The 24,428-nt window shown below is 40.8% G+C and overlaps 1 protein-coding gene across 1 annotated transcript in view; it reads right to left on the reverse strand.

The window, feature by feature from the left end:
* Positions 1–24,428, reverse strand: part of SDK1 (sidekick cell adhesion molecule 1) — a 640,834-nt gene that overhangs the window by 173,126 nt on the left and 443,280 nt on the right. The window contains exons 8-13 of the mRNA XM_073361953.2: positions 22,368–22,451; positions 17,665–17,859; positions 16,384–16,500; positions 15,961–16,128; positions 12,632–12,734; positions 10,430–10,606 (exon numbers count right to left, since the gene is read on the reverse strand). Coding sequence (XP_073218054.1) covers positions 10,430–10,606; positions 12,632–12,734; positions 15,961–16,128; positions 16,384–16,500; positions 17,665–17,859; positions 22,368–22,451 — 844 coding nt within the window. The remainder of the gene's footprint in view (positions 1–10,429; positions 10,607–12,631; positions 12,735–15,960; positions 16,129–16,383; positions 16,501–17,664; positions 17,860–22,367; positions 22,452–24,428) is intronic.

Consider the following 24,428-nt stretch of genomic DNA (forward strand, 5'->3'; position numbering starts at 1 on the left):
AACAGAGTTAGTAATCAAAATTAGCATATGTATTTTTAGGCTACAAAAAACAGCTTGATTACGGGTGGATGAAGGCTTTTAACTGTCATTGGTAGAATCTTTCCCTCATATAAAATTGATTTTGGAAGCATCTAAGCAGAAAATATAGAGAAAATGCCTGCAGAAACTCCATGGAAATGCTAAATGAACATTAAAAAAAACCCACAACCTCAATTAAAAAGTGCAATTCCTAAAAATACACGTGACATGAAAAATACTTCATTTGGATTCATTGGCTGAAAGTGATGGAGGCTGTACAATGAGGTGCAGAAACCAAATTCTGCTGCATTCATTGAAGGCTGATCTACAACGCATACAAAACAGGGATAGTCATTATATTTTATAAACCTGAGTTCTATTTCTTGCCATCTCAGTCCCTGAGGGCCAAGCTCTCCCAGTCAAGGAAAGCAGAAGAAGAGGGAGTGCTGGTTGTCACCCATTTGATCTACCTCTCCTCCAACTGTCAGAGCTGACTGTAAATTCTTCCTCAACATCCATTATTGCTGACCTATGCCAGTCAGAGCAAAAAGCCATAATTGTACTTGACATTCTTGAATTAGCAAATGCACTCATTTATTTTCTTAATTCATTAAACTGCTGGATATTTACTGCTCTCTAAAAAGCACAACAAACTCCTTCGCCTGCACATATAAACCTACAAACTATTCCAATGCAGACCGTATCTTTAAATCAGAGCAGTGCAAACCATGCTCTGAATTTCAGATTTCTTGTGGGAGGAAGAAGGTGGGTTATTTATTTTTGAATTAAACATTAAACCACATTAAGGGTCCTGTGGTGTATTCCATCCTAATCCCAGATCAACCTGTGCACCTTGGTTCGGAAAACACATTTGCGATTAAGCTGGCAAAGGAACCTGCTGAAGGGAGGAGAGTGAAATGGCTGGTTGCGTAGCTGCTCACCAATGTCACAGCCCTCCTTCATCTATCACAAGACCCTGTGGGGAATGGGGCCAAGATGTGCTGCAGCCACAGACTCTTCCAGAAGAAGACACTAGCACAGGGCATTGCATAGGAGCAATGGCTATGGGTGGGGGGGAGTGGTAAGGGGGGCGGGGTTGCAACAATCTCCACCCAAATAAGTGTTTTATTAAGCACTTCATAAACAATTATTTGAATGTATTAAGGATGTTGTCAGTATTTATACTGATTGGTTAATCCTGTTTTCTTGTAAATGTAGAGAGTTGCATTTAAGTTCATCTGGGGATATAAGAAGCTATTCGATTGGGGAAGAGTTTGCAGGATAGCATTTTTCTTTGGGGGGGGGTAAGTAGTGAACGATTTTACAGAGGAAAATGGACATATCCTTTTTCACTCTCAGTTCTGTGGTGAAACTTGTCCAGGGACCTAAAATGGCTTTCTGACAGATAAAACGGAGAGTGTCAAGCTTGTCTAGAAACCCAGGAGATTTGTCTGGGGTAGTGATATGTGAGTTAACGTTCTTTTTAAGCATAAACTGAATTTAACCATGTTTGTTCTTAGGATTTGGTTTGAGTTGATTATTCTGTCAGATTCACACCAAATGATAATGCTAATATGCAGGACAATCAGTTAGCAGCGTGAAGGAAATGGGAGGTACGCTCTGTTCACAGAGAGCCCTAACACCATGAACTGTAACTTTCATGCAATACACCTAGCACCACTAATGTAATTTCCTTTAATCTTAAGGGTCTACCTTGTCTAGCAACAGATGGTGTGCACAGAGTTAAGCCCCCTGAGGCAGATACAGAGTGTGTGTAAGAAACACACCTGACGAGAAATGAACATTTAAAATTAAAAAGAAATTGGAGTGGGGAAGTGTATTGCTCTCTCTGAAATGCCCCAAAGTGGAGATTAACAAATATTAATTCCCCACTTTATAAAACACTTACACTTTGTGCATAAGAGATGGTGGCAAAGGAAGAGAAAAGCGTGCAAGGAAATGATAAATGAATCCCCATCAACATCATGAATATTCATTCCCCCAAAGAGAATGCTGCTTTTTTTCTTCTCTAAGAAATTGTTTTCCCTTGTTGCTTAAACATACTGAAAGTCACGTGCTTGCATGATAATTTAAACTGTGTTTTAGATTGAGAGGAACTTCCACCTAGGACTGTTCTGCCTCGAACAAACCAAGGAAGTGAACGAGACTTGGGACAATGATGTATGGGGCATGGAACATTCCTAGGACAGCTGTCATTAGTCTAATTCAAGAAATGATTTTTTTTTCTCACTCTCCCAAGTTACAAATAGGAAAATATGAAGTTCTCACATAAGAAATATCATGAGCTCAGACCATGCACCTCTCACGCTAAGGACTCAGGTGTGGTCATTTTTCTCCATAACTTCCACAAGAAGACTTGCTATGGTGATATAGTTTTGCATCTGCCTCATACCGTCATGTCTGAGGTTGAGACAGCCACTGAGGTCATGTGATGGGACTCTGACAAAGCAATTAGAATAGGGGTTATGCAAACAAGAATGAATGTGCAGTCATGGTGATAGGGCTAGAGAATAATGTCAGAGAGTTGCAGATGATACATGTTAGAAACAAATACTGTAATATTGAGTCAGCTCATAACTGCCAGAGGTTAAATTCTGGAGCAGGTAGCTCAGCTGATGGCCCAACAACTTCCTAGGAAGTCAAGGTAGGAAATCTAACAAATCACACTGCCTTGATGGCATCGTCATAAATGTTTCTAACATATTAAATGAAGAGCCTGTCTTCTGTTCAGAGCTTTCCCATTTGTTTCACCAAACTCCTAACACAGGAATGATTACTGTAGTGCATACAGAGAACAGACGCTCCGGTGAGTGTGCCTTCTTGAAAGCCTATATCATGGCTGTATTGAGAAATTACAAGTTTGGCCAGAGTCAAATCAGACAGATTTATTTCTGATTTCATTCCTGGAGCCAACACTGGATTTACCTCCATGGAGGTCAAATCCACAGATGCCTGAGGGAGAGTTTTTGTATCTTACTCTGTCTTCTTGGTCTAAAAAAGCACATACTTTTAAAAATTAACCATCATTATTGCTAGTTTACATTTGATGGTGAATAGTTAAAAATAGTTTTGTATTTGTTTTTTTTCCAATTTGGATTTGTCAGTAATTTTTATATCCTGGGTAACAGCCCAATAGAGAGCTCGAAAACAACTAAAACCTTCTCCTTAGAGAGGAGGAGGCTTTCTGCCTGACTTCCTTCCTGTTCCCATGAAACTGTGAAATACACAGTGTGGTGGAGCAGAGAAATCCCACACCAGCAGAGAAGGATAAAGGGAGCCTAAAGGCCCAGCTAGTCCCACCCTGCTACAGCTGCTATACATGCAGACAATGCCATCCCTGAAGGGGGAAGAAAAGGAAAGAGCCTGGCTCAATTCAGGGCTGACTGGCAAAGAAGCAGGATGCAGCTCTGCAGGCTTTACTACAAGCCTGGCAGGGGCAGGGGCCACTGCTGGATTGAGGCTTATAGGCTCCAGTGTGGTGGATATCCGTAGTATGGTGGCCACCTGCTGTACAAGCTGCTGCTGTAGTTGCCACGGATGCTGGTTGGCCATTTGTTGAAAGAGTTGCTGTTGTTGTGCCTTCTGCTTGGCTATTCATTTTAGCAAATGATCCAAATCCACTGTAGCAAGGTAGGGACACGTTTGTTTGAAGTGTGGGTCTTTGGGGGCTTTTTGTGTGTTTGGTTTTTAGGCTTGATCAACTCCCTTACGCAGGGTCTAGGTCAATGCACACCTTCTCCACCAATTCTCTAATGGCTTCCCTGGATTAACGCTTCCTGGTTGACTCTTCTGGCTTCCTGCCACAGCTGCAGGTAGCTCAGTGCCGGGGAGGAAGTCTCTATTCCCTATGTTCGCTGGGTATTTCTATGACCTTCAGCCCTCTGTGATCTTTGTGGCCCCACAATGTCCTTCGAGTAAATAGAGTCCAATCACTATTGGGCATTCCCCAGTTTCCTCAACAGTCTTTTTCAGTCAGGGATGCAGCACTTCTCTCTCATTGGTTGTCGTGGCTGCAGAGACACGGAATTGCATCCCGTGTCTTCGTCAGTCAGCCCTGAGCTGAGTGTTTTCTCTGTCTCTTCCCACTCCAGGCCTGGCATTGGCTGCAGGAATAGCAACTGTAGCAGGGTGGGGCTAGCTGGGCCTATTGGCTCCCTTTAACCCATTCTCTGTTGGTGTGGGGTTTTCTGCTCCATCCCACAGAGAATGAAGGTAGAAAAGGCAAGGGACTGCCAAGATATTAGACGACTGTGGGATATGGAATCCATAGCAAATGGCTTTTTAATTAGGTGTCATTTTGATTTTTGTTACTGCACATTGCTAAGATCTACCATTATTTATCTGGTACCAAAATTCCCCGACAAGTGACTGACAATGAAAATACTTAGGAGTACTTTGAAGTCCATAGGATGATATCTGCTGTAAGTGGTTAGAGCTCCAGTTCCTTGATTTCCAGTTTTGGGGAAGAACAATGGAAGTGGAAAACTCTGGAAAAAGGACTAAAGCTAGCAAGATGAATGGCTGCCAAATATAAATTGTCTATTTTGTATTATGAGTATTTTTCCCCCCACTCCTAAATTTTAAACAAGTAATTTCCTTTGTAGTGGGGGGCGGGGGGGGGGGGGGAGAATAAAAAGCTTTTGGTCTTTGGGGAGATTTTATTTTCCCAACAGTGTAGGGTATTACCATGATTCCCAGTCACATTCATTCATTCATTCATTCAACAAAAAATATTCCTCAAATGAATAGTGGGGGAGGAGGGTATGGTGCAGCAGGTAATGTCAGGTATAGATATTGTTACATATTTTAAATGTATCAAGAACCCTTAGCATACTTTTGAGTTGGAATCAGCAAACCTTATTGTCTGGAGAGATCCAGCCTGATCTTCCTTGAGTTTATTGAGCTATGGGAAAATGGAAAGTTTCCTCTGTGTATATCTTCTTATTGGGCAGGACTATAAAGATAAGATGAATGAAGCTGGCATGCTCTATTACTCGCAATTACTTTCAGGATCAAACATTATGAGTTTTGGATGCAACAGAAACAGAAGTTCAATCTGCACATGTTTCTCTATTTGCAATTGAGAAAATTTTGCAAGCATAAAATAAATCAAAAATTAAAACCTCATATTGTAAGCGATATGCATCAGGGAAGACACTCTGTACTGTTTGCACCTGTCAAGGTTCCTTTCCCACTCTGAACGCTAGGGTACAGATGTGGGGACCTGCATGAAAAACCTCCTAAACTTATCTTTACCAGCTTAGGTCAAAACTTCCCCAAGGTACAAAATATTCCACCCGTTGTCCTTGGACTGGCCGCTACCACCACCAAACAAATACTGGTTACTGGGGAAGAGCTATTTGGAAACATCTTTCCCCCCAAAATACTTCCCAAATACACCCCACTTCCTGGACAAGGTTTGGTAAAAAGCCTCACCAATTTGCCTAGGTGACTACAGACCCAGACCCTTGGATCTTAAGAACAATGAACAATCCTCCCAACACTTGCACCCCCCCTTTCCTGGGAAATGTTGGATAAAAAGCCTCACCAATTTGCATAGGTGACCACAGACCCAAACCCTTGGATCTGAGAACAATGAAAAAGCATTCAGTTTTCTTACAAGAAGACTTTTAATAAAAAATAGAAGTAAATAGAAGTAAAGAAATCACCTCTGTAAAATCAGGATGGTAGATACCTTACAGGGTAATTAGATTTAAAACATAGAGAATCCCTCTAGGCAAAAACTTAAGTTACAAAAAAGATACACAGACAGAAATAGTTATTCTATTCAGCACAATTCTTTTCTCAGCCATTTAAAGAAATCATAATCTAACACGTACCTAGCTAGATTACTTACTAAAAGTTCTAAGACTCCATTCCTGGTCTATCCCCGGCAGAAACAGCATATAGACAGACACACAGACCCTTTGTTTCTCTCCCTCCTCCCAGCTTTTGAAAGTATCCTGTCTCCTCATTGGTCATTTTGGTCAGGTGCCAGCGAGGTTACCTTTAGCTTCTTAACCCTTTACAGGCGAGAGGATTTTTTTTCTCTGGCCAGGAGGGATTTCAAAGGGGTTTACCCTTCCCTTTACATTCATGACAGCACCCATTAATGGTGTCTATTATTTGTGTCATAGTAGGGGACCCATTATGTTAGGCATCACATATACACACATAGCTCCTGTTTAAAAGAGCTTATATTCTAAATAGACAAGACAGACAAAGGGTTGAAGAAGGAAGCTTTGTTGTTCCTTGTGACGATTCAGGGAATCTGCCTATGTGCAGCTTATGAATTCTGGTTGATACTGGGGATTTTCTGTATATCTGTACCAGACTGCAAAATCCACTTTGAATGTAGAACTTGGTTGTCTTGTCTGCTATCTTTTGTCTCCATATTGAGCTAAAATGCAAAAGTTGCAAAAGGAGAAATTCATGCACCTGGCACAAGGCTAATAACAGAAGGACATTTAACTTTGACAATCATCCATTCAAATGGCACACCGTTGGACAAATTGTTGGCTGCTACCCTAACCCATGGCACACCAGTTTTCTGGTCTGAATTCCAGGAGAGAGGTTACTAAGCAACAGATCACCTGATGATGTGATAAGGCTGAGCAGAGGGTCATCTGACAAAGGGGATGGGAGGTTATAAAAGGCAGGATCTCTCACTAGCCATTTTGGAAGTGAGGAGAAGGAAACAGTCTGACAGGAGAGAGACACACTTCATGATTAGGAGGAGAAGTAGTGCAGACAGTGGGGTGGATCTTAGATGATTTTGCTCTATGCTCAGAGAATGCTAAATACTAGTGAGAGATCTGAAGCAGGGAAGCATGTGTTTATTGTTTTGTCTAGAACTATATATTTCTTCTGCTAGCTAAAGCAAAGAGTAATTGTGTTTAGAAACCTTTGCAAAGTCTGTACGGGTTATGTGCTGAACCCATCATGTGTCCTTGAAGAGGTGAACTGTAACTCCAGAGTGCCCACAGGGTGGAATTTTGGGAGAGGGTGTGCTTATACTATTAGGGAATATGGGAGATTAGACTTGGTCCTGGTACATATAGCAGCTGGGCCTCATGGTCCCATTTCCATAAGGGGAATGGACAGAGCTTCTGTGCCTAGGAAATGTGCCAAGGACATCAAGGAAAGAAATAAGGCTGCAGCCTACTCAGATCAAGGGAAGGCTAAAGCACAGGGAGTCTATTGAGCTGGAGGCCAAACACAACAGCCTGGAGTGTTCAGCATAGGGAGGTCTACTAGGGTTATGTAACATTCCCATTTTACAGATGGGAAAACTGAGTCAAAGAAATATTAAATGGCCTACGGTCACACAAAGTCTGTGGCAAATACGGGCTTTGAACTGATTGACTTTCAGTGCATTTGTGTCCTTTACACCTTAGTGTAGGGCCCCATGGGGTCTAGAACCTAGGCTTGTAGAGCTACCAGACAGCTGGCAACTCCAGGCTACCATCCACAACAGCTGTAGTCACCTTATGCTCCACTTTCCTTGACCCACAGTTGACACAGACGATGGGAAGTTCCACCTTAATGACTTGACCTACAGCAGCGCCCGGCTCCTGATTCTCTCCCTGCACTATATAGAAAGTTCCAGGAAGTGTCCAGGCAACAGCACAGATCTTCTGTAACCATGATGACCGTTCCTGCTCCTTGGTCTTGAATTCCTGGCTTGGCCTCGGCTTGATTTGGACTTCACCTCCTGTCTTGGATCCTGAAACCTGACTCTGACTCTTGATATCTACCCCAGTCTATCCCCGACTATGAACTCCTCAGCTACTCCTGAGGCTCAGGTTTGCCCCTGTTCTGTCCCTTGGCCCTGGTAGCCTGTGTTGGGATCCTGACACTTAGAAAATATCCCTCTAATTGCATAGAGGTAGAGGAAAGATACACAGGTATCCAGGGTGGAGGAAGGAGGCAACTCTAACAGATTGCCAAGTTAACTAAGATATAATACTCAAGGCTATCACTGATTGAGAGCCTCTTTTTGAGCATTTGGCCAAAGCCTTTGATGTGAATGCTCACAGATAAGAATGTACATCCAGTGTTTGTTAATATTCTCCACAAGAGTTATTTGTGAGAATAGGGAATTGCCTAGATCTATCATGCATACAGCAGCTGTTTTTTAATTTAAAATTTTACTTCAAGAATTTCCTTCCAAGTATTTTCTTCTCAATTTCACTTCTATTGTATTATATATGTCTCTGTTTTTTGTGGATTTGTGCTACTGAGCCAAATAATAATGCAAGTTGTCAAAAAACACAGTATTCCTTTGTGTTCTTGCAGTACTTTATCTCACTGAGATAAAAATATTACAATTCAAAAGTATAACTGAATGACTTGCCAGTTACTGGAGTTCTCTAAACAGACTGGGTCTGATCCATTCCCTAGATTCTTGTGGTAGAAGCCTGGGTATAGACTATCAGTAGCAGAATATCCCCAAGGAGTGAGGACAGAGTGACAACGGACTCCACTCTGCATGGGGACCCAAAACTAGCCAGCAGAGTAGAAAGTGGGCAGGATTGCAGAGAGGGACAGGCCCAGGACACTTGAGAGATATGCCCCTTTCAGGTAACTTCCACTGGCCGGAGTTCTATGGGGTGTAACACTGTTCCTTATTGATAAAACCCCCAGAGGCGAGCAGTGACATCACCACCACCTACCATCCTCTGGGGGTGAATGCATCTGTTAGTGCAGCTGCTCCAGAACACAACATAAAAGGCTGCCTTTTGCTGAACAGACTTGAGAACTATTCAGATTACTTAAGACACAGGAGTGTGACACACGTCAACACAGATTTGTAGCTCGGCTTCAAAGCCTTGGTTATAAAGATGTGGCAGCTTTCCTCCTTCTCGCCTGTCCACCTTTCAAAAAACTACCACACACATTGCCAAAGCCCACAAAGGCTCCAAAGAAGTCTGGATAAATGGAAAGTGAAGATGGTTGAGAGGAGATAATATATTTGGAATGGTCCTCAAAAATTCCCACTGTTGGAGACTACCCAGCAGTAGATATGCACTCCAGGAGGAGAGTGGAAGAATGCTTATTTAGCAAGAGAAAGTATGACAGCTCTCTCAAAATGGGCATCTGATCTAGCCTTGGTGCTGTGAGTAATGCTGTATAAAACTGAGCACCGTGTAGCAAATCTCAGATGGGAACACATTACACTGCCAGGCGGTAAGAGGAACCATAAGAATCTTCTCTAAGAGACGATCAGGAGTGACCAGCAGAAACAGATGCTATTTTAGTTACACTAAAGTGCAGTTTAACTCAGAAAAATGACTATATAAAAACATTACCTTCATACCCAACAGATATGCTCCATACATACATCAGTGTCATAGCTTATGACTTGAGTGATACCAATAAAATTCTATTGCATTTTACTCCCTGTTAGACAGAATCAACACAGCTAAGGGTGAATGAAGGACATTCTATTCTGGCTCACACATCATCATCAGAATTGTTAATTAAATACCAATGTCAGGGCCAAATTCTGCCCTTAATGAAGTGTGACAGGGTCGGGCCAGATGGCTATAGGAGAGTAATAGAAGACAGATATATTAGCCCCAGGCTAAGTAGGTCCCTTTTCCCTGGGTAAGGTAACAGGGCAGGTTCCAGAACAATCAGGAACCTTCTGGAGACAATTAAGACAGGCTGATTAGAACACCTGCAGCCAATCAAGAAGCTGCTAGAATCACTTAAGGCAGGCTAATCAGGGCACCTGGGTTTTAAAAAGGAGCTCACTTCAGTTTGTGGTGTGCGTGTGAAGAGCTGGGAGCAAGAGGCACTAGGAGCTGAGAGTGAGAACATGGACTGTTGGAGGACTGAGGTGTACAAGCATTATCAGACACCAGGAGGAAGGTCCTATGGTGAGGATAAAGAAGGTGTTGGGAGGAGGCCATGGGGAAGTAGCCCAGGGAGTTGTAGCTGTCGCACAGCTGTTCCAGGAGGCACTGTAGACACCTGCATTCCACTGAGCCCTGGGCTGGAACCTGGAGTAGAGAGTGGGCCCGGGTTCCCCCCAAATCCTCCCAACTCCTGGTCAGACACAGGAGGAGTCGACCTGGTCTGTGAATTCAGAAATACGGCCAAGCTGAGGGCTGCCGTGAAGCTCCAAATCGAGCAAATCCACCAATAAGCGCAAGACCCACCAAGGTAGAGCAGGAACTTTGTCACAGAAGATAATGAGCTAAATTCTGCTTTCTGTACTACACTGACGACACAAAACTGAGGTTCTCTTAAGGCAGTGTCATTAGCAAGAACTGGCTTAACTTTTTCTTTTAAAAAGTAATAGAAATAAACAGTACAAAATGCTCAAGAGAATTAAAAACCAAATATAATGTGCCATCAAAAGCCAGACAGCCAGAATACTTACATCACTTCTAGTCGAGCCTTTCTCGAATCATTTCCTCCGAAAGAAATAACCTCACAGGTGTAGTCTCCGATGTCACCTGACCAGGTCTGGCTAATAAGGAGGGTACCACCTTTCTCTACTGTAACTCTGGAACTGCTAGATGGGTTTATTACCATGCTGTCCTTCTTCCAAACATACCTGGATGTTACAATGTTTCAAAATGTTAACAAGTACAACTAAGAAAGCTCAGAAAGATTTGTACAACAAGGAGATATCAGCTGTTAAAAATCTACAGTAAAAATGGAGCTAAACTGATAGACCACTACTAATATTTTCAGGACCTTTAAACTTTTCCGACCTCAATCTTAGACCAGTGACCAGAAAGAAAATGTGATATACACAAACAATGTATAAATGATGGAATAGCTATAGGGAATGAGTATATTACCCATGAGTAGCAAAATTATGAGTGAATTTTGTAGGCCATCTTTAACAGGTGCTGGTAAAGCCTTTATGAAGTACTGTACTGCAAGTAACTTAATACACATTCTTAGGTAAAAGCAGTGTGATTGAATCTTCATCTGACTCATTTCATTATCTCTGTGATATCTAACACTATCCCACTCCATAAAAAAATGCCATTTCAGGTATGACAGGTTTCAGAGTAGCAACAGTGTTAGTCTGTATCCGCAAAAAGAAAAGGAGTACTTGTGGCACCTTAGAGACTAACTAAGGAATTTATTTGAGCACAAACTTTCGTGAGCTACAACTCACTTCATCAGATGCATCCTCCGATGAAGTGAGCTGTAGCTCATGAAAGCTTATGCTCAAATAAATTTGTTAGTCTCTAAGGTGCCACAAGTACTCCTTTTCTCATTTCAGGTATGGACACCCAAACATAAGCTTAAAATAGCCTTCCAGTAGGTGTCTGTACAAGTAAAACTCAGTCACAAAAATATTTGCAAAAATTGAATACAAAAGCGGTGCAAGGAAGTTGTGGCCCAAGTTAATTCATTTTTTCAATTTAAGCAAATACTGCAAAAATTTTCCACAAGTATTTACCCAACTCTGATTTTTATACTGTATGTGTTTATGGGCCAGATCCTTGGGTGTGGCCAAAATGCACAAAGTGAAAGTCAGGAGGTGGTATATGTGCAAAGATTGTTTAAAGCTCTCCTTTGCACTCTCCTGATCCAGCTGATATTTGGTACAGACCATTCACCCTATTGTTCTAACCAAAAGGGGCCAAAAATGCAGCCCAGTATCAGTGTAAAATAGAACCACCTTGACTTCCCTATTTCTCTAGCCACACCCCCCATACTTTTTTATGACAGCAGAAGGGAAGGAATGTGGCTTAAGAGCCCCTCTGTTTGGTGTAGGATCACACTTACACTGAACTGATCCTCCCTGAGCTAGTTACACCAGGTATATTGCCAGACTACACCAGAAACACAATACAAAGTGGCTGCCATGCCAGAGGATCTAGCCTTGTGTGTGTAGATTTAGATACATATATACAGCTACAAAACATGTGTATACACAGCCCATAGCCATACAATCAAGTATGGTCTAAAAGTGTTTACATAAATTTATAGGTTCTCTGCACTGTCGTTTTCTAACATTTTGAAAACAATCCTCAGAGCCACAAATAATTTTTTTCGTTCATGTGTGGTGCCTTTAAACTGTGCATATTTCAATGCTGTCATTTTGTTAAAAGCAGTGAGCTTCCTCTAAATCCTGTGTGCAGCTCTACTAGTTTAGAGGCAAGTTCTGCTCTCCATTATACCGGGTTAAATTAAATGAGAATTTAGCCTTTAGTTATTAAAGTGTTTCAGCGAGTGGGGACAACCCCTCTCCTAGAGTTTCAGCACCCCCAATGTAAACACTTCTGAAGTCCTATTTGATCCCTTTGGGCTTTACTCTCATTAAGTAGCAGCTTCTGACAAGTTGGTTTTATTGATAGTGTATTAACCTTGACAGTAAAATCATGGAAGGCTGTATTGAAGTCATGAAGTGGAACATAGCTCATTGTAAATAATACATAAGACTGAAGTAGAAAATGGAATTTATATGATTAATGATGCAGTCTACAACCTTATGATGCAGTAATCAAGGGTTTGATGCTGAAATCTGGGATCCTGAAACTTCTCACCTAATGACACTCAGATAGTTTGTAAAATTAAGTTCAGATAAGCCACACAAACAATAATGGACACCACCAACCTGATTGAAATTCTAGGGTCATGAGTTGCATCACATTGTAGAGTGGCTGTGGTTCCCTTAATAACAGTGCTGTCTTCAGGAGGGCGAACAATAAAAGTGCGATCTGAAAAGAACAGAAGCCACTGTTCAGGTAAAATTGCAGACTTTTATCTTGTCTTTCTCAAAAGGCAATGAATGAGTTATTTGTCACTCAGGGCAAGAAGCTCTCTTTCACTCTGGCAATGTGAGTTTGAGAGCATGAAGCTTTCTGTATGGCATATGGAAAGTTGCTCAGTAGTTAAATCTAACAGGCAGGACACTCTTACGACTACTTTATGTGGATCTCTCTGTCTCCCCCACCCCCAAATCTAATTTAACTATGTAAAGGTGAGGTCCTAAGTATGTGATGAAGAGACTTCAGAGAAGCAGCAGAGGACACCAGCATGAGCAGTTTTTAGTTAATCTGCAGGCAGTGCTTTGAATATGAAAAGTGCTAGAAGAGTACTAAATGTTATTTGTTGTCTTTGCTGCAACCAGTTACTGGCAATCCCAAAGTCATAAAGTACCAAGAACATCTATGGTGCCATATAAGTCAACAATAATATATTGTTGTTCGGGAGCCCAGTCATGCTATTTGGAGTCAAAAGCCATGCAAGGAAAGAAGATACTCTAAAAATTATTCAGAAACAGGAAAATGTAAATGGCACCTTATCCCATCAAGCCTATGCAATGAGGGTAGAAGAGGAGCAGTATCAAGGAGCATGAATGTTCCTCATAAGCAGGGGCGGCTCTACCAATTTTGCCGCCTCAAGCAGTCACTGCTGAATTGCTGCCGCTGCAACAGCGGCGGAGCAGCCGCCAAATTGCCGCCGTGCCCGGAAGAGCGGCAGAGCTGCCGCCGAATTGCTGCCGCGGGATACGGACTGCCGCCCCATTCTGAATACCACCCCAAGCACCTGCTTGGAAAGCTGGTGCCTGGAGCTGGCCCTGCTCATAAGAAAGAGGTGCTTTCCCAAATATTGCAAAACTATCTTCATTTAAACATCTCTGGAGACACAGAACATAATAATTGCTTGTAACTATAGCAACTAGATCAAATGTGAAAGATTTCTATTATGCTCAGCAAAGAGGTGGTGGCAGCTCATATCATCAGTTGAAACAGGTAGACAGACAGAAAAGTGTGGAAGATGGATGGATAAAAGGAATGCAATCCCAAATTCCGGTAGAGATGATAACCCGTAACAAATGAGAAATCACAGGTGTACAAGAGATGACCACCTGAATCAGATCTGTACAAGTAGAGATATCATACTATTATAGACAACCTGGGTGAGGCAATATCTTATACTGGACCAACTTCTGTTGGTGAAGGAGAGAAGCTTTCGAGTTTACACAAAGAAGAAAACCTCTGTGTATGCTCAAAAGCTTGTCTCTCTCACCAACATACCTCATCCACCTTGTCTCTCAAATAGTCTAGGACCAAACACAGCTAAAACAACATTGCAATCATGATGCACTATGTCTAATATTACTAACACTGTTATTACTTGACTTTAGCAAAACTTTTGATACGGACTCCCACAGTATTCTTGCCAGCAAGTTAAAGAAGTATGGACTATACGGTGGATAGAAAGCTAGCTAGATCATTGGGCTCAACGAATAGTGATCAATGGCTAGTTGGCATCTGGTATCAAGCGGAGTGCCCTAAGGGTCGGTCCTGGGGCCGGTTTTGTTCAATATTTTCATTAATGATCTGGAGGATGGCGTGGACTGCACCCTCAGCAAGTTTGCAGATGACACTAAACTATGAGAGTGGTAGATACGCTGGAGGGTAGGGATAGGATACAGAGGAACCTAGACAAATTAGAGGATTGGGCCAAAAGAAATCTGATGAGGTTCAACAAGGATAAGTGCAGAGTCCTGCGCTTAGAACGGAAGAATCCCATGTAGTGCTACAGACTACGGGGACCGAGTGGCTAGGTAGCAGTTCTTCAGAAAAGGACCTAGGGATTAAAGTGGATGAGAAGCTGGATTTGACTCAACAGTGTGCCCCTGTTGCCAAGAAGACTAATGGCATTTTGGGATGTATAAGTAGGGGCATTGCCAGCAGATCGAGGGATGTGATCATTCCCCTCTATTTGGCATTGGTGAGGCTTCCTCTGGAGTACTGTGTTCTGTTTTGGGACACACTCTAAGAAGGATGTGGAAAATGTGGAAAGAGTCCAGCGGAGAGCAACAAAAATTATTAGGGGCTGGAACACATTATGAGGAGAGGCTGAGGGAACTAGGATTATTTAGTCTGCAGAAGAGAAGAATGAGGGGTGATTTGATAACTGCTTTCAGCTACCTGAAAGGGGGTTCCAAAGAGGATGGATCTAGACTGTTCTCAGTGGTAGCAGATGACAGAACAAGAAGTAATGGTCTCAAGTTGCGGTGGGGGAGGTTTAGGTTGGATATTAGGAAAAACTTTTTCATAAGGAAGGTGGTGAAGCACTGGAATGCGTTACCTCGGGAGGTGGTGGAATCTCCATCCTTTGAGGTTTTTAAGGTCAGGCTTGACAAAACCCTGACTGGGATGATTTAGCTGGGGTTTGGTCTTGCTTTGAGCAGGGGGTTGGACTAGGTGACCTCCTAAGGTCCCTTCCAACCCTGATATTCTATGAGTGTATGAACACCATGTACTATGTCAGTATTATCTGTTGTACCTGTGTAAGATTGTTAGCTCTGTAATGGAGTTCTCATTGCTGTACATGTAGTGTGTAGTTATATTCAATCATAAAAGTTCAGCAAGAGAGAAAAAATGAACAGGAACCCTATCTATTACAGGTATTTGCTCCATCGAGAAATGAATTATAATGGAGACCTCCTGCTGTGCGCCATTAAATACATCTGAATACCAAGCAATACACATCCTAATACTTAAACCATATGCATAGTCAGTAATATCAATACGACATCCATATATGACAAGTGTGTCTTACATTACATTTACTGCCAGTATATTCCACAGATATGCTCAAGATCATAAGGTGGAATGTTTACATTCTTTTGGGAATGAATAGATGTAAAACGTGCACCATCCGCCCCAAGGATAATCAGTCCCCAAGCTGCACTTCGAAGAGAGGGAAAGAGAGGAGAGCAATATACTTTTTATAAAAAGGATTTTTATTCTTAACTCAGGATTTTTTTTTCCTGCTGTTAATGGCAACATGTTAACATTATTCCTATTAATTTATACAAGTTTTTCTATAAAATGGAACTGCATAATAGTTTGACAATTTCCTGAGTGCACACCAAAAACTGATTAATCCTTGATTAATGTTAGATTTAAAATAAAGCATTATCCTTACTCCAGACAGTCAGGATAGAGAAAGCATTCAGGGCTCCTTCAGAGTTGACTGCATAGCAGGTATAATTGCCAGCATCCTGGAGGAAGACGGGGGTAATCTGGAGCCCACCAGATTCAAGAAGAATGAACCTGGGAATCTGGACAGAGCCACTGGCTAAGATCTGGTTCCCTGAAACATAGGACGACGAAACAGCATGACTCGTTATTTGCAATGCATGAATTAAGCGATGAAATTCCAAAAGATTAAGTAACAAAACCACACAAGGTGCTTACACAGTCGCGCATACACACCCACACACCCTCTTCTTGCACAGAACAAACTAGAGAAAAGTGAGAAGTACATGCTGAATGGACTCTCCCAAAGTATTCGAAGGGAGAACAGAGCAGGAATTCACTATGGTTTCACAACAGAATAAGTGTTTACCTCTTTTCCATGTTATGGCAGGTTTTGGAGCCCCGGTAACCTCACAGCTTAATACTGCAGTCATCCCTTCTGTAACAGTAGTGTCCACTGGAGGTCGGGTAAATGTTGGTATAATATCTGGAATTAAAAAAGTAAAAAAATTAATGGGATCATCTATCAAAACAATCCCTTAACTACCATCCTGGAGTGGTTTGCTTCCACTTTTATAGAGCCGATCGTGGAGAAGGACATGACACTAATAAATAAAAACCCTTCAGCAGTGACTGTAACCTTTCATTATTCATCTCCTAGGAATGATCTAACACAGTTTATTACCTAAACGGAAAATAAAATCTATCAGTGCTTGTACAAGTACAAGCAAGAGATCTTAATGATAAAAGTGGAAAGGTGTAAAATTAGTGTTTTGGGGAATACAGAAATCTAGATAAACAAAACTATTTGCTTTCATCTTCATAATACAGAGTTCTTTAAGATGAAAAGTAACTTGAAAATGACATTAACTTTCAAAGTTAAATGTCAGCCAAAAATAGTTAGAATCTGATTCTCATTCAATACATTGTCTAAGTTTTTGCTTTCTTATTTTCCCCCAGGTGCACTTTATTACATTTTTTTACTGCCGCTTCCCACATAGATATCGAACTGTTGCAGATCTGTTTTCTAAAGCCCAAAGAATTCTGGTCAGTTCTTGTATATTGTCCTTGAACTTAAAAAAAGCTCATTACATTGGCAACCATGGAATTTTCCCAACAAATAAGATGACAGAGTGATTCAGTAACTAAAACATTTAACTTATTTTTCAACAGTAAAAACCATGTTTTACTTCGAACTTCTGACTTTATGTGTGTTTTTCCCCCCATGCAAAATATACCTAAAGTCTCATCCTACACAATCATAAAACAGTAGCATGAATTATATAAAGCATTAGAATAGGAAAACTCAACCATAGAACTAAAAGGAAGAGAGAGAGACCCCAATTCTCCTCCCCCCCATTTTTTTTTAAGCAATAAGGGCCTGATCCAAAACACATTGACGGCAATAGGAGTCTTTCCATAGACTTCAGTGTGCTTTGGATCAGGCACAATGAGTGCATTAGCTCTAGAACACTTACAAGGTTATGGAAGTGCAGGTGTTGCCTCTATAGATTTAATTCAATCAATCTGAATCAATCCACTGCACCCACAAAGCTGTCCAGAAGACTATACAAATGATTGTGGCCCTTCAATCAATTATCTGAAATGGGAACATTGCTCTCATTAATCATTACCATAGTTCCTTACTCACTGGTTACATCCAGATAGGTGTGAGTCTGTATTTCTCCAGCTTTATTACTGGCAAAACACTGAAAGATTCCGGAGTCATCAGGATGCAGTCCCTGGATCTGCAGCCCCCCATTCATTAGCACTTTGTAACGAGGATTTTGTAGCTCGTTGATAGGAACAGAGTCCTTATACCAGGCTAGAGTGGGAACAGGAATGCCTACATATCGAACAAAACCAATTCACTATTATTCTTTGCAGATCACTGAATATTCTGTACAATCAAAGTACGCAGCAATGCTATATTCAAATATCTGAGCTCAAAATTGAGCCCAGTGTAGCCTAACTTGCCCCACCCAAATAGATATATATATAGTACAAAAGCACCGTTTGATCAATGGTAAATACAGGTCATGTTATCAACGACAATGATATACTGTAGAAAGCGTGATGACAAAAACAGCAAATAATCATAGAGTGTGGAGATAACCCTATGATGTTTTCTTCCTCATAATCATACTTCACACCACACTTGGGGAAAAATGTTTTAAAACAAAATCCTGTAAATGTAAACCATAGCTTGTGACATAGAAATTCCTATAGTGTAGTTTCATACTGAATAAAAATCTTATATGCCGCTACAGTCAAATTGTCAAAATTAAAAGAAAATGACAAATTACAAATTAGCAATGAAATGTTGAAGTGACTATAATAAGTATTTTAATTCTTAATTTAACCATCCTTTTAATGATAACTGGCAGTGTATCTTTAAGCGATAATGTACAAAAAGCATATTGTATTCAGTAAGACTGTTTTAAAATTTTTATTTTGATTCATTTTCTGCTTCACCCGTGGTTGAAACATTTATGCATTAATGCAAACCAAAGTGTAAACAGAAATCCTACCTTAAAAATAACACCTCCTACTGTGTATTACTCTTTGCTTGCATGCACATTTATATAGAAATACTGGCAAGGGTTTTCACTTATGCTATAGCCACTTCACACCAGTCTGCTGCACAAAAGTGGCTATAAATTCAGCAGTTCGGGCCAGTGGGGGATTTCCCCTTCCTCGTGGAGTTATCCAGGGGTGTAGGGTAGCCATAGAAACTCCTATGCCACTTCCAGCATGATGCCTGCATTGTCCTCCCACTCCAGCAGTCCCTGGCTCTTCCTGAACAGCCCCCAAGGGCCTAAAGTAAAGCGGCTGTAAAGTTGCTTTACTTTATGATGGAATTGGATGACCCCAAGATTGGGAGGGCATAAATGCTCAAACTACATTGGCCCACCCCTAGTCTCCACCACAAGCTGTGTTGAGCTTATGGGCACAATTGGAATTCAGCCCAGAATCTGAACCACTGACTGATTCTAAGGTAAGAGTCACTGTCTCCTGGTGTGGTCTTTGGATGGGTCTCTGCTTCTCCTGACTGACCCTCCTTAGTTTGTTCTCAGTCAGGTCAGTTCCTGGACCCTCACCACCAGTTAATTTTATCAATCCTTCAATTTTAGGCCTTGCAATTGCCTGGCTGTTTTCTTAGAGGCAGCATTGTCACCTCTTTGCTACCCCCCAGATCTTTCTGCCTCCTCTTCTAGCTCTTCACTCTCCTCTTTATAGCAGGCCTTGTTTTCTCTATTGGTTGCAGCTGTGGGGGCCTGCCTCCATGACTGGCAGCTCTGGTAGCTGCATGGGGGTATGATCAGGCTGTTTGCTTTAAACAGGAGAGACTCTCCTCCCTGCAACTCTCCCATCTATACTCAGCATGGGGTTTGTAGACCACAATGCAGTCCATGTCTGTCATCCATCTGTCTACCTTATACATCTCTAACGCACTCATCACAATAATATCTAGGCAACTGAATTAGTCAATGGGAACTGAAGTTGCCTGATTTTCAGAGGTGCTGAGCAATCTCTGTGTCTCACATTTGTAAAGTGGGGATAGTAGTTACCTACATCACCAGGCAGCTGTGAGGTTTAATTCCTTAATGAGTGAAATTCACTCTAGTGAAAGACTTTTGCCTCATTTAAGCCCTTAGGATGGGGCTCAAGTGATGCATAGAGCCTTGGGCAGACAGTGAATTTCACCCTAATGTTACCAGACTTTGAAATCCCTAGATGGGAGGCACTATAGAAGAGCACAATATTACCATTATTTTGAAAATCCCAAAGTTACTAATATGACATGTCAATTTGTATCTCCTTTCAATTTTACTAATCCTCTGGGTGTGGACAAAGTTACATTTACCCAAATAAAAATGCACAAAAAAATAAGAAAAAGAAAAAGGATATTTGTTTCATCCTAATGTTGTTTATACAAACATGCATCCGTTGCCAAAATCACCCCTGAAGCTGATAATCGTCTCAGAAAGAAATCCTCTGTACATGGTGTGTGGTGTTTGATATTAATAGATGCACTGTACCACCATGCAACAGGCACAATTTCAATTTCATACAACAGCCCATATACAAAATTAGTATAAACTCTAATGTTCAGAATTCTCAGTGTGTGTGTTATTCATCTTTTGAAAATCCCCCTGGCAAATACAAATTATCACTGAGTAATGAAGAAACAGAATGGAATAGTCCTCCTGATATGAAAGAGGCTGGAAATGATTTCAAGTTTAAATTATAACAACTCCATTTTCCCACACATTAAATTTGATGGGCATTCAGATAATGAAACCTGGCATTCAGTACTTTGACCCCTACCTTTAACATTAGAATCATTCCTCAAATCCCTTCCCACTAACAATATTAGCAAAAAAATCCTACTCCTATAATCATTGTGAAATACACCTTTCCATCACTACCTCAGATGACAAACTGAATATTACCATCTCTTTATTTCCTGTGTTTCAGACATGGATACGTTCCCCTACCCCACAGTTATGAATCTTATCTCATATGGATAAACAAGGATCTTATCTAAACATTTAGGAGCCTGTCAATAGCATTCACTTGGGCTTTTAGTGATCTTAGAGACAACTGCCTCGAAAATTGTACAAAATTCCCTTTTTTCATTTTGCAATGAAAATTTTAAAAATAGAAAAAACAATTAGGAATTTTGTCTTTATTCCTCCCTGAGCCTTCCTAACAGAAAATCTAGAGAAGGAAACATTTTAAAGATCTTTATTCCTCCATGTAAGCATTTTGCCAACCCTTAGTCCTACCTTGCTGTTTGAGGGGATGCAGTGTGATCTAAAGACTCATAAAATAAAATTATCATAATAGTTGGCATTTATAGAGTGCCATACATTTTCCAAAGCACTCTGCCAAGATTAGAAAATTAATCTAATGGTTAGAGAGGAGACTGGGAGCCAGAAAAGTTAGACATTATTCCTGGCTTTACCACTCACTATATGACTTTGGGCAAGTAACTTAACCGCTCTGTGGCTCAGTTTCCCCACCTGTAAATAGGGCTAACAATCTTTAACTATCTTATAGCCATGTTCTGAATTTTAGCAATTGTAAGTGATTTGAGAACATGAATTAAAGACTAGAGAAGTTTAAATTATTATTTTTGTTATTTATTTTTTATAGCACCAGCATCTCCCAGTGGGCTGCTGATGTGTCCCACAAGTATCCTTCCATCTACTTGTCTACACAGGAAGAACTATAGTCTAATTAACTGCACTCCCATGACACCACCAGTGAGGCCTGCAGCTCCATACTTTCTATAAGTAAATAAGGAACAGGATAAAAAAAGTGCATTGCAAATGTACAAAGCATCAAGAGATATACACCACAGCCTGGTTACAGTATAATTGGATATAGTGAAACTCCATTTATGAGGAAGTAAAAAGCAAGTCTGTGCAGGTTGCAATTTTATTTATAGTTAATTTCTACTTATACTGTGAAATTAATCTGTCTCTCACACTCACAGTGCGCAAAGGCTGAGTGCAGAGACCTCCACAGGATTGGGAATCTGAGGCATTGAGAGGCTAAATGACTTGCCAAGTTCATAAGTCAATTCAGTGGCAGAGTCTAACATAATATTCAAGGTTAGAAACTTGCAGTTCACTGTTCTAATCACTAGATTATGATGCTTCCTGTTTTTTAAGTAGAGGGCATGCTTCTGCTTCTTTGGAATTGTATCGAAAAAGGCATTTCATTTTAAGTCCAGTTGTAAGTATTTTGCGGGTTGTTATGGCATTAAAACACCTTCCAATTAAAAACGGAAAGAAAGAGTGCTTCTGCAGAAGTGTAACTACACTTGAACATTACTGCAACTGACATTTCTACTCAGTGTAAAAAGCACCATAATTTTCAACAAGGAGGTTTAAGTATTGGAATTATTGATTGTTTCTCGGCGTCCCAAGTTATGAGTCCCAAAGCCATTGTTTTACCTCAGTGAATTTACTGACTCGAGACCCTAATCTTTTTTAGCCAACTACAATTCTAGAAAGTATCCTAAAGCAAGGAACATGAAGAGAAGGAGCAGGGGCTATTTTGCCCAGCAGACAAGTAGCATTAATGTTGTTACCCAGCTCTTATACCAAAATTCCACTTACTTGTATCACACGTACAAAACAAAACAAAAAGAACAGCCCAATTTTCTAAATGCGAAGGGGCAGCTCCTCAGCTGCTGTAAATGGTCATAGCTGAGTGAAATCTACCCCAAAATGTTAGGAATTGGTATTGGGTGCTTTGTTCAACAGAGGGTGCATTTATTTTTTCCAAGCTTGAACTCATTTTAAGCAGCTTCATATACTTTATGTACTGCGCACTCACCCATTGCCTGACATAAGAGGTCCACTGTTTTCTCCACCTCGGCCAAAATTCGACTCTCAGGCTCAGCAGTGAAATAGGGTGGCTCTTTAGAACAGAAAGGAAATAAACAACAAAATGAAAACTGAAGTTGATTTAAAGAATTTAATATAGTTTCCTCGCAAATGCTGTATTTAATATAGTATAATACAAATTGCCTAGTTCATCTCCTGTTTGGGGATCATGGGAGGGCTTTTTGTTGTTTTTTGCTATGATGAATATGAATTTCAAAGATAGCTGAGCCAATGCCAATTTAAATTTAGGATTTCACACCACAAATTAATACTCAGTGCAGGGGCTACTTTTCATTTTATAGGTTTGAATCATGGAATGTTTTAATTCTCTGTTTAGAAGGGCCACCCCAAGAGGTTCATAAAGGTTTATATTTACAGCATAATATTTTATAGAATAGTTTGCTTCAGTATCTAAGCTAAACACCAGCTTCTCACGAAGTAATGAAGCATGTCAAATAAAGTGCCATACCATGTCAGTGACCCTATATCAGAAAGTAAGCACAGTATATTAAAAAATAACCCTAACAGTTTTATTTGTTGAAAGCAAACAGATGTAATGCTTTAATTGAACATGCAGTAATAACCAACAAAAACGGACAGTTTATCATTAGGACTAAACAAAAGACATTATAGGTTGCATTAAACAAAGACTAGACATGGGGGATTGTAGAACACACTGTCATGTAACTACTTAATCTATGCAGGATAAAATTTCAGGAGTCTCCTGTCAAAGTCCCACAGGCATTAAGGTTGCAGTGATTATCATGGTAACTAAAAACTGTCATACTCTACTCAATGTGATTATCATCTGAGTACTGTTTTCAGAAGCATTTTATTTGATTATAACTACAATTCTATCATATCATAACTAAGCACAAACACCATGCACTGATTGCCTCTTAAAAGAGTGGAAAATACAGAAAAAGGGATATAATTTGCCATGCATTTTCCTCTCGAAGAATACAGATATATTTGAGAAAAAGTGTAGTGGGTTAAAGACGGCCCAAGGTAGCTTTAGGCTGTCTACATCTCAACCCCACCCCAATAACATATAAATAATTCCACGGTCCAGACTTGCACACTTAGTACTAACTAAATGGCATGACTTGTTTTCATAAATAGAATAAAATCATACAACAATCTCAATGTATATTACATTACAATATTAATTAACTATTCCTCACAGTACCCTTGGTGGTATACTAAGTGTTGTTACACTCATTTTGCAGAGACGTTAAGTGACATGCTCATACCCACACATCAAGTCAGTAAAAGAGCCACGGTTAGAACTCAGGACTCCAATCCCCCCTCCTCTGCTCCAACCACTAGAAGAAGGGATATCTGAATATAAATAGGTAGTTTTAATAGTTGTTGAGGCTTTTTATGTACTGTTGACATTATTCTGTAAACAGTCTCCCCACAATCCCCTTGGGAGCCTGCAAAATCTGATACTATTCAAACCTCTCCCACATAGAGAGTTACAAGGAGAATGATTTTAAAATTCTAAAGATAACAGTCAGCATCCATTACACACCCTTCAAGCTGCATCTGAGATGTGTGACCTAATCCAAGGTCCATGCATGGAAGTCAGAAAGAGCAGAAAAAGCCCCAAACATTCCACCACAAGCCAATACTCCATATCAGTCACAAATTCAGCCCTGCATATTTGAGTGGAAACTTTGGAATCTATCGCCATTATTAATGTAAACTAAATTAGCCACCGAACATCCTGTAAGGAAGATGGGACTGGCGGCTTTAAAGTAACTTAGAGTACAAAGTATGAAGGTGGATAAGAATCTGTCCATCTTGGGAGTAGAACCATCTCATACACCCAGTGGTGAGCTGGAGCCGGTTCACAACAGTTTGCGTGAACCAGTTGTTAAATTTTTCAGCCGGTTGAGAACCGGTTGTTAAAGGGGTGGGCAAACTCCTGTCCTGCCCGTCCCGCCCAAGCTCTTGGCTCCCCTGACTCCTGACCTGCCCATCCCGCCCAACCTCTCAGCTCCCCTGA

The sequence above is a fragment of the Lepidochelys kempii genome, chromosome 10, assembly GCF_965140285.1.
Source record: "Lepidochelys kempii isolate rLepKem1 chromosome 10, rLepKem1.hap1, whole genome shotgun sequence".
In the NCBI taxonomy this organism is placed as follows: Eukaryota; Metazoa; Chordata; order Testudines; family Cheloniidae; genus Lepidochelys; species Lepidochelys kempii.